At 41.1% G+C, this 17,564-nt stretch overlaps 1 protein-coding gene across 1 annotated transcript in view; it reads left to right on the plus strand.

Moving 5' to 3' along the window:
- The first annotated feature begins 478 nt into the window (after positions 1 to 478).
- Tmtc2 (Transmembrane O-mannosyltransferase targeting cadherins 2) overlaps positions 479 to 17,564 on the plus strand; it is a 131,602-nt gene continuing 114,516 nt past the window's right edge. The window contains exon 1 of the mRNA XM_089865964.1: positions 479 to 1,298. Within this exon, the coding sequence (XP_089722090.1) occupies positions 1,048 to 1,298 (251 nt within the window). The 5' untranslated portion in view covers positions 479 to 1,047. The remainder of the gene's footprint in view (positions 1,299 to 17,564) is intronic.

Raw genomic sequence — 17,564 nt, forward strand, 5'->3', positions numbered from 1 at the left:
TATTGTAATAATTTTGGGTGTAAAAATCTCCAAAAGTGGAGTTACAACCATTTGGCCCTAAAAACGATATTTCAAAATCCGAGGGGCATTTATAGATCTTTCCGCTTCATTTAATAGACGTATTTTTTCTATATTTTTCCTTTTTAGAAAATATTACTCGTCTCGAAGAAAAGAAAAGATTTTAAGTCGCCGGAGAGAAGAAAATTGTTGGACACCACCACCAAACCCACGGATACTTTTATAACTCCAACCTCCGGGACTGGAAACGGAGAAACTTATTGGAGGAAAGAACTCTAGAGAAAACATTTTTTTTTCTTTTTACTCGTAAAACCTTCATTTCGTTACCTAAAAAGTGGGTTTAACTTCTGAAAGACACACACCACCTTCCCGCCGCCAAAAACGCCTGTGTCTCCCCCCCCTCTAACGAAAGTGGCGCCACAAAATATTATTCAAAACCCGTCCCGCAAAAGTATTAACGCCAGCCCCCCTTTACCGCCCAAAAAGGTTCTCTGGCTTAAAACGAGAACATCAACTCTCTCTGCAAAATAAGAACCACCACCACCGAGTTCCCAGCTCACCATCACCACCACCACCACCCGTTTATTTTTTTTTTATTTTTGAATCCATTTGGCATTCAAATGCGTTTTACCACCCGGTTTCGTTTCATTTGGTAAGGCGTACCGGGCTACGATTTACCGCCGTTTTACCAGAGAATTCCGTTAAAGGGTTTCCTAAACTTGGACGAATGATTGCATTAAAATCGCGGTAAACATTGGACCAACTCGGGTTTTCTCCCGGAATATTTCGGTCGTAAGACTTTTGGTCTATTTTTGGCCAACCGGGAAAAATTAATTTAATTGATTGGATAATTTGACCACCAATTTTTCGTCCGAGGAGAGGAGAGGAGAGGAGAGCTCGTCGGGTTCAAATTTCGATCATCGAGATTCGAGTAAATTTGCGTGTTGGACTGCTGGTTAGGACTTGGGACGCGAGCGGCGTTCGGGTTGAGAGGAAAACGGCAGCGACTCAGCCGCCGTCGAGATTTGCATGCCGGGCCGCAGTGCGCGTGCGCAGCAACACTGGCGTCGAGCGGAGCGCGAGGAATCGGCCGCGTGCGGCGTTTCGGCGCGGGTTCAACGCGGCTACGGCTACGTCCCGTCATCCTCCTCGCGTTACAGTCAGACACGATTCGAACGCGGGAGAGGCAAAATGGAGTACGGGGCCGTCGCCCTTGTTTCCGGCGTCGCTTGGATTCTTTACTGGAACACGCTGGCCGCCGATTTCGCCTACGATGACAGGTAAGCGCCGATTACTATCTACCCTAATCCCTAGTTAAAGATAAGCCTAATTTTTACCCGGATAAATCTGACAAAACGCGTTTAAACATCGCGCGCCGGCCAGGGGGGAAATTCCCGCCGTCGATCTCGCTCTCGAATGCCGCGAACGACGATCCGACTGCCGAGGAATTTGTTCCCCAATTTTTTTTCACGTTTACCGACAAGGGTTAGCTTACCATCCTAGCGGTTGCGCTACCGTTTTCGTTATCGCTTAAATTACCGCTGGTAATTAAGAACCCCCTTTTAATTACGGGAGTCGATACTTAACAAGGGGGTATTGACAAGCGATTTTTGGTATTAAACCAAGGCTTCGGGTTTGTTTGTTGTTAAATGTTTTGAAGTTTCATTTTTGGTAATTTCAACTAATTACGCCGTTGTTAGCGTTAGATTACCTGATAAATAACCTAGTTACTGTCTTTGGGATCGGTTCTGTTAAGTGTTTTACGCAGCGAAGGGTTGTTTACGTTGATTCCGCTTTGTTTTGCGACGTACTTCGTTGTTTACGTAAAATATAGTTAAATTACCAGGTAATTACGTAATTAAGTGTTTCGGTAACTACTCGAAAAATAACCTAGAGCATTTTAGAAAGATTACACTGCAATTGTTTACGCTGGCTATGTTTTTAAAACAGTTTTTATATTATTTTTCATAATTACCACTCGAATAACGACGTAATTACCGAGGTAATTCAGCGTAATTATAATTTTGTCGAGTTCAGTCGAGCCTGCAACTCCGTAACTTAAATATATTAATTATGGGAAGGAATTAAAATTAGATAATCTTAAGTAAACTAAATAACTTTCGCCACAAAAACAATTGATTACCGTACGTAATCAATGCAGTTGACAGTTTCGTGATTACCGTAATTAATACCGTTGGCGAAACAATACGCGAATATATCATCAGTTAAGGTAATCCTAAATTGACGGTAACAAATATGATATCTTAAATTTCAATTTGGGTAATTCTAAGTTGATTTAAATTTCTTAGCGGTAATCCCAAAATATGGGCAGGCCCTTCGATAAAACAAAGAATTAAACGTACCACAAATTTATTTAATTACTCCATTCAGTTTTGATCAATTTTGAAATATGAAAACTTAGCGTGAATGTTTAATTTTAAATTCCAAATAATTTTTCAAAAAATTTGTTTTCCGTGTTTACAAAAATGGTAACTAAGTTTTGACGTTAATTACGGTTGTATTTAAACGCTAACTAATGGCGTTGTTCCGTTTTAAGTTAAGAAGAGTGAAACTGGTTTGTTTTTGCGTGGCAAGATAATGTGTACAGCCAGCGATGGCGATGGGTAGGCTACAGTGAATTGCTGTAGATAAATAGGGAGGTGTGGTTCCTTTTAGCCGAAATTTTGTTACTCGGCGTTGACAAAACTTGTCTTTTCAATTATGGTCGCGCTTCGAATCGCGCAAACTCGAATTCTTTTTTAGCCCAAAAATATCTCCTATTACCAAGGCGTCAAAAACTGGTCTTTTTTTTTTTGAAAATATTTTCACACCTACAACTACCTACGAACCCCTATAATGTAGAATTACGTCTTCTAAAGTGGCAGACTATTTATAAGTGATTAATTTTTAAGACCGAGGCTTAGGGTACGTAATTGCCTTGTTGTTCTTGAGTAATAATTACCTAGTCAAATTGCAGGGTTGCCACGGGTCAGGGAAAAGTCAGGGAATTTAATAAAAATGGGCCGGAAAGGTCAGGGAAAAGTCAGGGAATTTAATAAAAATGGGCCGGAAAGGTCAGAGAAAAGTCAGGGAATTTGATTTTAGTAGGTAAAATTTCTGGGGATAAGGCTTTAGTGAAAGTTTCTCCTCAAACTCTAGAGCAATCCTTAAAAATGTCTAGAATTGTTTTTATAAAGTTAATGCCTTTAAAAAATCTTTTAGACTGTTATTTATAGTTAAAATGTTTTTAATTATTTTGGTGCAACAAATACACTGGAAAACTTAATGTAGATTGAGTTTATTTAATTATAAGCACTTAAAACGTGACCTAAAAAGGTCAGGGAAAACCTGGAAATATCAGGGAATTTGGTTCTGAAAATTCCGTGGCAACCCTTCTATAATTTTAACATCATTTAGTTTCAAATGGAAACTTGATTAAAGTTAATGATGATAGGCTTTCTAAATTAATCAAAAAAAATATTTAGGGCTAATTACGAGATCAAACGCTGCTGCAATGTTGTAACCTTGAAATGAAAGCAATTTTAAAAATGGCTCAACCTAAAGAAAATTTAAAAAGAAATAACAATTTCGTAAAGAAAAAAAAAATTATTATTAAATATTTTGAATGTCATTTTTCAATTTTTCAATAACTGCGTCTGAAAGTTGGCGAAATTTGCAAAAATATCGTATCTAACATTTTGCAGCAAATTGCTTTTTAATTTCAAAAGGACGCCACTCGCAAATTATTATAACTCCGTAAGGTAAAATGAACGAGATGAAAAATGGATATCTCGAAAGGTACAACCTTTTTGAAACGCATCCGCGTTTAATCTCAATTTCTATCAAACTTTTAACGTTAATTCGTTCACTCTCTAATGGAAGCCAAAATAACGCCCTGTTCCTATCAAAGTCTCTGTAACCGGACAATCTTGGCAACCCCAAACACTCGTTCATCTAATAATTAACTCATACTGTCAGCGACACTTTAAAACCGTAATTTATAAATAATTTTAAAGTGTCAGTTACGCCATGTTTATTAATAATCCCCTCCATTGCCCAAAATTTAAAAATCTCCTCACTGGCACTTTAAAATATCGCGAATATCTCAAGTGTCCGTAAGGCGATGTTTATATTAACAATTTCTAAATAGACCTCGTGTTTACCGATACATTTACGGACACTTTAAAACCGCTGTTAAATAAATAATGTAGTTAAGTTGCTTTAGCTCTAAAATAACCTTTTTAAATTTTTTTATTAGGGGGATAAATTTTTTTTTATACTGAACACAAATTTTTTTTTCTTGTGTCAGAAATCGAAAGAAAGAAACTCGTCAAGATTTTTGAAGCCCCGTTTTTTATCACCCTAACCTGGTACCAGGCGTAAAGGCGGGATCTACGTGATTTAAACCGCGTACAAATAGACTTTTATTTCATTACAAACGTAAAATGAACTAATTTCCTCGGAAAACGAACTTGGTAACCTCCGTAATTTCGAGGATGAGAGAGTACCGTTAAGGAAGGCGGGAGATAGGCGTTTTAAGGTATAGTGTTAAGCTAGATTCCCACTCGACGGAAAACACGACGGAAACCCGGCAGAAAGGGGTTCGACCGAAAAATCTTAACGCCGAGTCCGACGGAATTACCGTTCTGTCGGGCGTAAGTTGTGTTCTATTTTTTCGGTCGTGTTCGGCGTTACGCCGGTGTCTCAGCCAATGAAATTATCCCACTGACAACGTCATAAATTTCAAGAGCGCACGCACACGCGAGATCGATTGATAGCCGCCATTTTTTTTTGTGGTTGACCAAGGCTTATCGGAAACATACCACCAAGAAAGAAAAATTAAACTTACGAAAGTAAAAAGAGATAAGATGTTAATAAGGAAGACTTTACTGAGGAGGTTAGAAAATATCCCTTATTTTACGATCTAAGCGACAAGGGGACAAAGATACCAATTCAGAGTGTGAAATAGATGTTGTGGAAACAATTCTAATCTGTCACGTGACCCAAAAATATCTACCGCCAAACTGAAAATTCAGTCGTAGTGTGAACGGTCTACCGCCGGACGCCGGCGTAAGTTAAAATTTCTACCGTTGGCTGTGTGATTTCCGCCGGGTATTTTCGGTCGAGTGGGAATCTAGCTTTAGGGGTTATAAGCGCGTTAATTCAAAGGTGAAAAAGCAACGCGAGGGTCGAGCGCCTTTTACACCATTGATAAAAGCCGCGCTCGCATCTCCTCGGGCTAAGGATATTTGACCAACCCGAATGTTCCCTTAACTGTAACCCCGAATGCGCACCAGTTTTCTATTAAGGTCGTGGTATTCTCCGGGTGAAATAGCCTTATTGGTACTCTTATTTCTAAAGGAACAATATTCAAAGAAATTAGATTTAGTTTAACATTAAGACGCCCAGGCTTTATTTTTCCCGGTGATATTGTCCCTTTAGGTCTGTTAGTGGGTTTTCTTTTCAGGGGCTAAGATTCCATTTCTTTGAAAGGACTTTGGGAGGTTTCTTGGGTGGTGTGGGGGGAGGCTTGCCCCATTCCGCCACTGGCTTTGTTGTCCGTCCTAAATAGACCCCGGGGCCATTATTGGCCTTTTTGGCGGCCTCTTACGCTGCTGCTGCTATACCACCACCATCACCACCCTAATAACCCCTGCCGCGGTAGCTTCTCTTCAAATATCACTATGTCACCCCTTTATACCACCATCAGCTAGGGTTATCTCCTTCTTACGTCATGTACCCATTGTTTATATAGAAACGGTACCCAACATGGACACCACCAACGCTACCAACTGCGGAAAGTGACGTAGAATCTGACGTCACTATTTTAATATGGCATTACGCATCTGTTTAAATTAAAATCTAGTCCACACATAATGTATTATGCACACCTTGGCGTGTTTTATTTTGACGCAACGTTCGTTCAATTATAGGCTTTCCAAATAAGGGCCTAAACGCTTTTCACCCCCGCGTTGCCTAATTCCATAGTCGCATGAACAAGCTAGGCGGAATATTTAGGAACCATCTGTTTAGTGTTTTGGTTCGCGCGCGCGCGAACTCGACACGCGCTACCAAACACGTGCCAGCTAATTTCCCGCCTTTTTAATACATATATGTATAAAAGTACAACGATGAATTTGGCGCGCAATATTAGGGCCTACTTGTTCCGGGTTTAATTGAACGCTGTGCGGTCCTCGCTTGATAACATTGCCTTGAAATGTTTGTTAGCAAAATATGTATTTTGCCAATGTTTGTTTGTATTTTAGATTAGTTTGACAAAAATTGCGTACCCAGTTTAAAAGCGGTTGTTTTTGTTTGATGAACGCGGAGAATATTGGCTATTTTTATCTTGATATTACGATTGCTCGTCTTTAGGCAAAGAGTATAAGCAGTTAGTATCGTTATAAGTTAAGGGTTATTAGCAAAATAACAATGACATTATCTATGAAGTTTCACAAAAGTTGTCAATGTCTACTAGCAAAAATGGAGCGTATATACTAACTTACGCCTTGATGCAATTTTGATTGCCTTATTTACGTCTTGGTGTGTTAGTTGCATGGTTTAACGTGTCTGCAATATCAAATTACGGGGGAATTTCCATATACCGCGAAGAAAACCGCTTAATATAATAAGTAAATACTGTATATAACTATACACTAAATAAGTTATATAAATAAGCGTATACGCCGTCGCGTTTTGAGTCTTTGTATCGCACGGCGTACACACGGTTAGTGTATGGTCGATATTTAATAAAGGAGTTGTACTTGACGTGACACGCCAACCAAAACTTTGGATTTTGGGTGCATGCAGTGCATGCGCGTTTAATTAGGCTACAAAAGAAACACGCGATTGAATAAGGCTCGCTGCTGCAGTGCTGCCACACGCAATTTATTACGTATGCTTGGAAAGAAAACAGAAAGATTGCCTAATATAAACCACCGTACAAGTACTCGAACGTCTACTTGTCTAGGGTTGTCACATGCCACAGCTATAGGACAGTCGGGGAATTTCACGGGTTGAATTAAACAGACTTTTAAACGTAATTGTCCAAATTAAGAGGTCTATACTTGTTTATAAACAAATAGACTTTAACATTGACAACTTTGTTACACGCCTAAAGAGGTCAGGGAATTTCTTTCGACCCTGTACAGAAAATAGTACCAGTGTCTCGGTCGCGACCAACTCGTAAAATTGTATGGACCGGATAAAAAATACGTACCCTTAAAATTTAGGCATAAAACGTGAAATAAATCCACCCACATTGAGGTAAAAGGTATCAACACCAACCGCGCCGGAAACTCGCTTTAGTGCAGCCAAGTGATGGCTTTTGTTTATGGTTTTCAGTATAAATCAAAGTAGCTGATATCTCTGGGGATCAGAGCGGAAGGGCAGCTAGACCCTATACTCGGACGTGCAGGGGTAGTAGGTGAAGAAGGTGAAGGTGCCCTTGCGTCGCGGGAGGTGCATGCTTGGCCCCTCCAGTCATATTATTTTAGCCCCTGCATGCGATGAAAAGGGGTCCCTGGCTGTCTCGGCGGCAACTAGTCCAGCAGTGGCTTTTGGCGGGACTAGCCCGGGGCGCACCGGCTATTTGATGCCCCATATAATTGGCCATCACGTGAATATTTAAAGGTCTAGCCTATAATACCCGCCACGATACGTATCAATTATATTATTTTATTGGTTTATTATAAGAGTGACACTGTTCCTTTAATAACTAACGCCAGCCATACAATGTCCGCTGAAACGAAGCTAGTGCCATCACTAATACGTTTCCGGATTTTCTATCTAGTATAATTATCTTTATATACAGTCTACATTTTTAGATATTTTTTTCTCTCCATGGTTTAGTTCACCGTGTATTGAGTAGCTTGAATAGGAAACTGCTGGGAAATATTCAAGGTCGTTAGGGTCAACTTGGGGTCCCCGGGGCCGTTCAAGCCCCCCCCCCCCCAATACTGGCACGCGCAGATCCTCGGGAAGTGAAATTTTGGTGGTACAATGTTTAAAGCTGCATGGACAATTTGGTTTTCTGGTTTTAATTTTGGCTCTTTAATGCAAAGTTGGGAAAATATTAAGAAATACTCAAATACATATTAATATTTAATTTTTACTTACTTAATTACTTTGGAACCAATTGGAAGTGTTCGGCGACTGTCGATTATGGTAGAATTTCTTCTTCTGCATGTGGTGTGGCCCTCTTTGGGCCCGTGTTATACACCTAGCAGGAACACGCCACTCCATAATGCACTGCCATAAAAACGTAAAAGGCGATGGGGGTGGGGGGTTGTTTTTTTAGGGCCATCTTGAAAATGTACCGAGTGGGAAGGCCGGACTTCGGGATTTGGCGAAAGGAGCGGTTTAAGCCCTCGCTTTATAGTCGGCTTTAAATATGAAAAATGTTATCGCTCCGTAATGGTCTGACATAACGGGTTGCGCCTTCACTACACACCCAGCTCAGCTAGTGCACCATCTTCCTCTTTTTATATATATATGATAAAAAAAAAGAAAATAAGTTTTTGTGCGTGGCTAGAAGAATTTTTCTCTTTTCGCGCGATGCGCGTCCATATTGCGGGGAAAAAAGGTAAAAAGAGCGCCAAGAGAACGAAATTCTCCCGCCAAAAGCGAGTTATCGCGCTCTCTCTCCCGCCACCGCGTTTTTTTACAACGTTGCTCAGTTCGCATTGGGGCATTTATTGTCGTCAAACTCGGGTCTGCGTTAACCATTTGAGGACCCTGTGTGAATTGATACATTTCAGAAGGAACCCCAAAGTTTATGCCTCCAAATAACCTGATTCGAACCGTTGAGTTGTTTATACCGAAGTAATAAACCTTGGAAAACAAACCGCGAATGATGATAATAAGTATAAGATGCGAACGCGCCACGGTTAGTTTTCTCTGGTTGAGGAAAGATTTTGTAGTATAGGGGGGGGTTGTGTCGGCTGGCTTGCCATTGTAGTAGCGTGGGCATGGATGGGCTGGCGTGTCTCTTGGTGGCACGCGGACAGTCTCTGGATGATGAGCTCGGGGAAACAATGGTCCAGGAAGAATGTGAGCTAGGGTGGATGGGCGCGTGTCACGCGTTCTCTCTGTACCGTTTCGCGCGCCAATATCGATTTTTCCCGCCAAAGCCGCTGGCCCTAGGGCGCGTACGTCATCTCTCCTTGGCCCTACCTCCTTCCAACAGCTAGTGCCTTTTACAAGCGTGGATATAGTAGGGATCAAGCTTAAATTTCCCAGCTTTCCCGCGTAAGAAAGTGCAGCAAGCACACTATAGTAGTAGTAAAAACTTTTTAGCGAAAGATATCTTCTATCGTTACGCTTGTCCGACTACAGTCTTTTCTCGTTAGCCTTTTACCGAATAATAATACACCCTACCAGAGTGCAGTGCGCACGGCACGCTTCTCTTTGAATTTGCAAGTAATAGGTGCAACCATATAAGATCTGCAACAAAAAGGCGTATCTTCATGGGTAGGCTAATATTTACCATCGTGGCCCTCAATTGTAGAATATCCGTAGCCCTTAAACGGTGCGACTATAAGATCTTTATAACAAAAAAGACTAATATTTACCATCGTGGTCCCCAATTGCAACGTATTGTAAAATATCCGTAGCCCATATCCGTGTCTGCTAATGTTAATTAGAAACTTTATATTCATCTCTTAGCCAGAATTCCTTTTAAGGCGGCGGCGTCTAGTCAGAGACGTCTCTCGATTAACCTTCCTATAATTTGACACGCTTTGTTTAATTACGAGATCAAAGTCACGGATGGTGGTGGTTGGTGCATGCCCAGCATCTTCCCTTCTCCATCCTTGTAGAGATCGCTCTTGATCTTCCTCCGTGAGAAAGAAGTCGAGCTTTCTTTTAAAGCCATCTCCGCGCCGTTAATCTAATAAATACCGCCGTCGGCTTCTTACCCCTCCCTCACCCCACTTCCATCTCATTCATAATGGATGACCCCCTTTAAAATATTTTTAAGCGACATAAATCTAGGATTATAAGTAATTCCATGCGGAGACGTTAAGTTTCTTAATTTTATAAAACAAGTCAAGAAAGCTCTGCTGTGTAAAATGCGATGATGAAATGGGTCTTCCCTCTAAGAGAATTACAGGTTATATTATTTTTTTTAACTTATTATAATTTGCTTATGATCGTGATACCTCGCATAGCCAAAGATGCTGCCTGTATTTCCTTCCATCGTTCGTTTACGAATTTAGAAATAATACGCGTGTAAGGCAGGGTGCTTAGTAATTTCGCAACGCTATTCGTGCCTTTGAACGTATTGGTTCTGATCGGATACATAAACGGGGGGAGCGGAGAGGGGGCTAGTCCCATTTTTATTGGATCCCATTTTAAAGATAAAGCGCGTAGAGTTTGAAAGAAGCGGCGTCGTTCTACCCCTGTTTTAAATATTACATGCGGGCAAAATATGGATTCAAGAAATAAATATATAGTATCCCATCACCCCTCGCGCGCGATAGCGTTTCTTTTAAATCCGTCAAGGTGCTATAGCTGCTTTGGGTTATTGGTCTGATCGTAATGGACGGTTCTAACGTATAATTCATGATTAAAAACAATTAAAAACCGTTTAAATTGATGATTGTTGAGGTCCTTGAAGGGTTCCAACATGGCGGCTTCACTTTTATTAACCTATAGCCCCTTTAAAGTAAACTACAATAATTTTTTTGTTCTAATTCCGAACTTGGGGAGGGTATTATGGTATATGGAATTTGACCATCTTGTTTTTCTTTTTAAGTTCTTTATAAAAAATTGCGTTTTAAATATTTTAAGAAGTGGGGTGGCGCCCCCTTTGGCGAATGCACGCACGCGCACGCTAAGCCTAAACCCCCTCAAAGTAATACGCGTTAATAAATAATGAAATATCAGAGAAAACAGGAAAAAAATGGGATGTACAAACACACCCCTTTGTTAATAAAACGAGGCGATGACTTAGAACCCCCCCCCTCTCACCCAAAGCTTATTAAATATTCGTATTATTAAACCAAGTAAGGAATCGTTTAAGTACCCCTTTAATTGTAACGAATTTTGTGTGTAATTTTTTTTATGTTAAGATTGTAATACCGGTTAATCGGGGAATTCACGAAATCACCTACGAGGGAATTATTTATGTATCTGACCCCTTTTGTTTAAGGCAATTTCCGCTTTGAAAAATATTGGGAGCCCCTTAATATCAGACGGCCCGAAAAGTTAAGCCTTATACTTTTAAAGGGAAATTCTTTGTCTATGGGAAAATTTAATAGCTCTTTGTTCGCCAGAATTTCAAAACCGTAAATTTTCAAAATCACCCCCTTTCCCCTACCACCGCTACATATTCCGTTTAAGGGAAGAGCAAGGTTACAAACTCTAAGAAGAGGTCAGAGGTTAAATATGCCCAATTTCTTTACACGCCTCCTCCACTTAATTTTCTTAAGAAATTTTAATTTTATAAAACCTGATAAGCAAAACAATAATTTTATTTAATACGAGATTTAATTCTACTTAATGAATTTAGTACTATGGAATTAATAGTTAGAAGATAATTCTTAACGCGTATTAATTTTTTTATCTCTTTACTTACATAATATCCGTTACGGTTATTATAGTAAGGCTAATTAGAAAAATAATATTTGCTCATCGTTCCCTACCCTAAAGTCAAACAATACAGGGGGTTCAAGCCGGTGGGGGGGGGGGGGGGTTCCCGATGCGTAAACACAAACTTGTCATAAATTCCCTTCCCCCCTTCCTGCTTTTTGGGTACTTCGCCCCACGGCTATTATTAACCCGCGCGGGGATGCCCCTTTGTCATCGCAACCTTATTAATTAAAAGGGATAATATTAAATGCCATGTTTTTATAATTAATCTTAAAAAATATAAAAAGATGATTATACGGGAAGATTATCCGGGGGAGTAATGTCTAGGCTCGAACAGTTTGACCTTTAACCCGTACTTGCGAATGTAGATTTTAGCGCTTCGATCCCTGGTCAGTACTGGACTGTTTTGTCACTACTAGAGCTCCGAGTTGTCGTGTCACTAACCCTTTAAGGCAGAGCGCGGAGCATCCCGCGAGACACGAATAGCGAATTTCGTGTCCGAGTTCTTTAAAAAGCACGAGCGCGCGACCTTTGTTTACTTGGCGGGAACCCCTCCTCCCTCCCTCCGTGTCTTGGCGTTTTGTAAACTTGGAACGAAACTCCCGCTTTTCCTTCTGCACGAGCGATTTCATAGTACATCTAGCTCGCGACGCCACAAACCTCCGTTCACCCTAGAAACTCGAATGGAGTAGAAGCGGGGGGACTATTGTCTGGCGCGGAAGGCGAATTTAACTTAAATCGAATTCGTTGTTTAACTCTGGACGAAATGAGCTGTCAATATTTCGAAGAGCGCGAGCTTTATGGGCGCGCGAATCGGGAATCTTTCCCGCGCTTTCCCTTCCCACGTGTGTTGTGTGTATATATATGGATGTGGATCCAAAGAGAAGAGATCCTTTTTGTTAGGAAGAAGTTACGGCGCCAAAACGCCCAAGACGCCCGACATTGTTATTAAACGAAATGGTTTAACATTACCCTGGTGGCTAGCTTCACCCTGAGCACGGCTGTGCAGTGGGTGAAACATTTCTACAGGGGCCATAGGATTAGCGTTACGCCGAGTGCAAGTTGGCTTCCCTGCCATTACAAAAAAGAAAATACATTCCTTCCAAACCTTTTCCCTCGAGTAACAATTTTCTCTATTGAAGGGGAGTTTACTTGTCGAGAAACGTTGACCAGCTCTGGGAGAGATGAAAGAAGGTTTTCGCGCTACTTTTTCTCCCCTATGAAATTTTTCCATTACGTATTCATCCGCTTCGGCTTTCCCTGCAGGAATAAAGTCTCGTATTTCCGCTTGGTTGAACAACGGAAATACGTAACGTTTTTAAAACGGGCTTATGTTGTTTTATTTTGTTCAGTTTCTCTCCCAGTTCCGTTGTCATTTCAAAAAGGCGGGAATAAAGATGAGACTGCATCCTTATTCTATAACTTGATCTTTGGATTTATATTGACAATGCATTGTCCGTGTATCGGAATCTATACTCCTTGGAATCATGGGTATTTTCATCAGATGCGTTTTGTTGAAATAGAAATGGAACTGCGAAATCAGGGCCCATTATTTGGCAACATTATGCATCTGTTCTCGCTTGTAGCACTGTTTATATCACGCATAAGTTAATGATGAAACGCCCTAATAAGTTTCATTACTTCATTGATGAAGATATATTATTTCATGACAAAAATGTAAGTGTAGACGTATGATATACCATATTGTCGAAAAGGGGTTTTTCTTTTTCGGTTGACAAAATTCGGCGGTGGCCATTTTGCGAGGCATCTGCCCCCTTAGTCTTGGAGACCTCTTACCCCTCCCCTCTCTACCCCCCTCCCCCCACAGTTCGTATTATGAGAAGTAGAGGCTTGATTTATGAGCTTTCGTCTTTTGAGAAATGATTTAATACATCCCGACGACAAAATGCGCGCTTCGATTTCTCTTCCGCCAGAGGGGGGTTGAGTCGGCGGAAACAGGGGGGTATCCCCCACTCCGCCTACTCCCACTTTTACTTTTCGGATCTAGGGGGGGGGTTGAACCCCTTAGGTTTCTTGGCTCTTTTCTCCCCCCTATATGTTTTCGTCCTTTTATATTTTTCCATTGATCTTCCGGGAGGGGGGGACCTCCCCTCTAGTTTGTGATCGCCCAAAAATCAATTGGTAATAATTTATGGCTCCTAAGGGAACACGGGGGTGCAAGTGGGGGGGGGGCGAACAGAGAGAGAGAAAGTCGAATTTGCTAAATTCCCCGAGTCAGGTTTATTCCGTCCGTTTCGCCTTTGAAATTCCAGCAATTTGTTAAATTTATTATTCTTTAAAATATATATGAGATATATCTATAAGATACGGGGGGTTCCCGCTCTATCTATGTCACGTGGACTGCGTGGAACAGCTCGCCAAGTTACGTCACATTGAGGGTGGGCAATATTCTCCGTGTGAAAATTGTCTGGGGGGGAACGTTTATTCAAATGACATGCATGAAGCTATAGCTCGATTAATATTGCAAGGATGTACGTTTTTAAGAAAGGTCATAGGGTCAGTTTTATGATATATATAGTTCCTTGACCATTTATTAAATTATATATATATTTATATATATACGAATGGAATATGGATTATTGGGAATATTTCTATTCTATAGGATATCATGCAGCAAATTGTTGAAGCGCGTTAATTTAAAAAGGGTTATTTGCTACTTTCTATTTTCATCTTTGGTGCAGCGAAACTATCTCAGTTTCCAGCGCCTAATAGGGACTTGGCAGTACTACGTCATGCAACGTCAGGCTACCTTCGACTAGTGCTAAAAAACATACCAGGAGGAGGGGCTTATGTAGCTTTCATTCTGTTAAAAAAACATACCATAATGGCGCTGGGGACGGAGTTAAGCCCGAATTGCCAAGTCCCTATTAGGAAAAAAAGATACTCTTATACTCTTAGCTTAAAGCGGGCGGACACAGTCCCCCTTTTAAAAATCCTTCTTGGTCAGCGCGCGGAGGCTTAAACACACTGGTCATCATCTCTTAATGAGGATGCTGGCCTCGTCCATCGGACGTACCGTTCCACTTCTTTTTAGAAAAAGCGGAAATCCCTTTCCGGTTTGAGTCCCTCATTAGCTCCTTCGCCACCTAACTTTGGTGGTGGAAAAAGTACTTTTAAACGCTGTCTGTCTGTCTAATTGCTCTTGACGAATGAGAAGCCCGTTCCAAATGGAATAGCACCAGCACCAGAAGCTTAGCCTCATTCATTGGCGTTGCCGTGGAAACCACCACCACCGTGGATACCGCCACCGCTATTATAGGCAAAGGGGTAGGATAGCTCTCTTTGTTTTCGGCTTTCGCATCTCATTGAACAACAATTCGTATGGTTTTATTGAAAGGATAATTAGGCAAGCCTTATCTATACTGGGTTGCTGTTATTTGCCAGCCTATTCTGCCACGCGTTATTTGTTAGGTCTTAATTATACGGTGCGTAGGCCGGACCAATATTAGCTCGGTAGTGGCGTCAAAATGGTCCGTCCGTCTATGATAAGAAGGGCTTCAAAGTCTCGCGGTGGTTCAAGCCGCAGTCTTGGAAAGGATTTAGAGAATCTATAGGAAACGGGGTCCTTCTTTCTCGGGTTGTGCATGAGCGGCAAAGTGTACGAGCTTGTAATGTACGTCTTTCCGCCCGCAGATGCGATTTTAATGGCTTCATTCCATGATTTTACGCCGCTTTCTCTTTTTAAGCTCGGTTGCGTGTACCCCCACCCCTCCCCCACACACCCCTCGACATCAAGGACTTTGTGACTCTAAAGAGGACCAGTATGATCACCTTGCTTATTAATTTCGCGCGCAAACCCTTGCAATATTTTTGTATCGACATGTATGTGCAGTTTTCTCGTCCTCTATTTGGTTTAGGATCTACGCCCGCTCGAGCCGAGGTAACAGATTTTGCGTGGGATATTACAATGATATTATAAATACCAAAGACCAATTTATTTTTGATATTCTTTCAGAAATAATACTTAGTAATTACGTTAGGAAATTTCCACGTGATTCATTTTTCACGACTACAATTGCTAAGTCTTAATTTAAATCGATCTTAAATTGTTCACGTGGCAATTCAAAAATTATGAAAAGAAAAACCCTTTCTTTTTATTGGAGTCCATATTGAAATTTGAATCTTTAGGCATGACGGCATTGAGACTCGGGTTATCAAAAGGGGTTAATGCGCATTTTGGGCCTTTGGCTATATAGTATTGGTTCCCATGCAGGAATAGTTTGAAATCTTGACGATGTAATAATTTGGAAGATTTGTAATTTAAATAGCGATTAAATTCGCGTAGGAGCTTAAGGTTTGGTTGCGTGGTTGCTCGGATGGCCCAGCATGTCTCCCTCCCTTCCGATCGATCAATAAGTATCCATGGATCTTAAAACGAGTAAGGGATAGGAAAACTTCAGAGAGGAGTTTTCAAAAATATTAAGCCAGGGAATTAAGGGTAGTATATCAAGGTCATTTTAAATTTGACAGAGGGGCAGATGGGGGGCGTAAATGAATTCATTTCCCCTTTGCTCACCGCGTATTCCCTAGCTGCAGAGTGAATAGGAAAAAAAACTTAGTTTCTTAACTGGTCCGCTTTATAATTTTCAAGTCCATGATGATACCGCGGAATACAGCATTCGTAACTGCTTCAGGAACTAACCAGGCTGGTAGGAGTAAAGATTGGGGTTGGTGCTCGCTCTAAAATTGTAATTCGGAATAATAATCTCATTTAGGATGGAAGCTAGCGAGCGAATTCTGATTCATTCCCTCGTCTTGTAATTAAAGGGATACGCTCTCTCTCTCTCTCTCTCTCTCTCTCTCTCTCTCTCTCTCTCTCTCTCTCTCTCTCTCTCTCTCTCTCTCTCTCTCTCTCTCTCTCTCTCTCTCTCTCTCTCTCTCTCTCTTCTCTCTCTCTCTTTTCTCTCTCTCTCTCTCTCTCTCTCTCTCTTTTCTCTCTCTCTCTCTCACCCTTTTCCATGTCCGCTTACGAATTGCTCACTTTTCTAGGAATAAGATGAAAAACATTTGATGAAATTCTAAAAGCCTTTTCGCCTCGCTGTGAATTAAGCATTTCAAACGAAACCGAGTGTACGTGTTGCGTAATGTTTATAAAATTATAATTTAAAATTTCCTTAACTCCATGCCATGCATTCCTCTCGCGATGAACTTTTTCATTTTTATGGTTGCTCGACTTTTATAATATTAGATGCATGGAAATCTGTTAGTTAATTAGAAGCAAGGCGCTCAGAGACTATAAAACAGTTTTATATTAATTGTATAATGTAATGGAAAAATTCTCTAGCTAGGCAAGGCTCTCAAGGACTCTAATTCCGCGCGCGTGAGAAATGGTTTCACGTTTGCGCACTGCGTATAGTATTTTAACGCGTTTTATCTGTAGCTATCCGTGACGAGGGTTACGTAATAACAAAGCGAGTTGTTGGGTATGAAGGGTTCTATTTCGAATTGAAAGAAAAAAGAAAGGCTGCTGTTGGTGTGTTGGCCCATTTGGCGTTAGACACGCGTTATTGCACTCTGCCTGCCTGCTTGCATGCCCCGCTTATTTCTAGTTCGTCTGTCTGTTTGGGCCTAAAATAATTCACGCGCTCATACCTCCTTTTAATAAAGCTCTCTCGAACCAGCTGCGCCCCCCAACCCCCACCTACACCCCCCCCCTCAAATACGCGCGAGTTACGCCTAAAAACAAAAAAAAATATGCCTATATATTCAAACAAGTTGGGCGCTGTCAAAGTTTCAATAACCCTAAAGCTTGGAATGGAAGTTAAATTATTTAAAATCGGTTTGAAGGAAGAACTAAGCGGCGTAGTAGACCAATAAACCTAAATACTTTATTATTTGGCAAGGTTTAAAGAAGTCAGGCCACTGGTTTTCGGGGGTTTTTTGGGCTGCAGGCTGGGCCGTCGGTGTAGAATTTCTTCTTCTCTCGGAGCGCA

The sequence above is a fragment of the Phalangium opilio genome, unplaced genomic scaffold (genome assembly GCF_054372755.1).
Source record: "Phalangium opilio isolate 3A_F unplaced genomic scaffold, DU_Popi_V2 ptg000017l_1, whole genome shotgun sequence".
Classification (NCBI taxonomy): Eukaryota; Metazoa; Arthropoda; class Arachnida; order Opiliones; family Phalangiidae; genus Phalangium; species Phalangium opilio.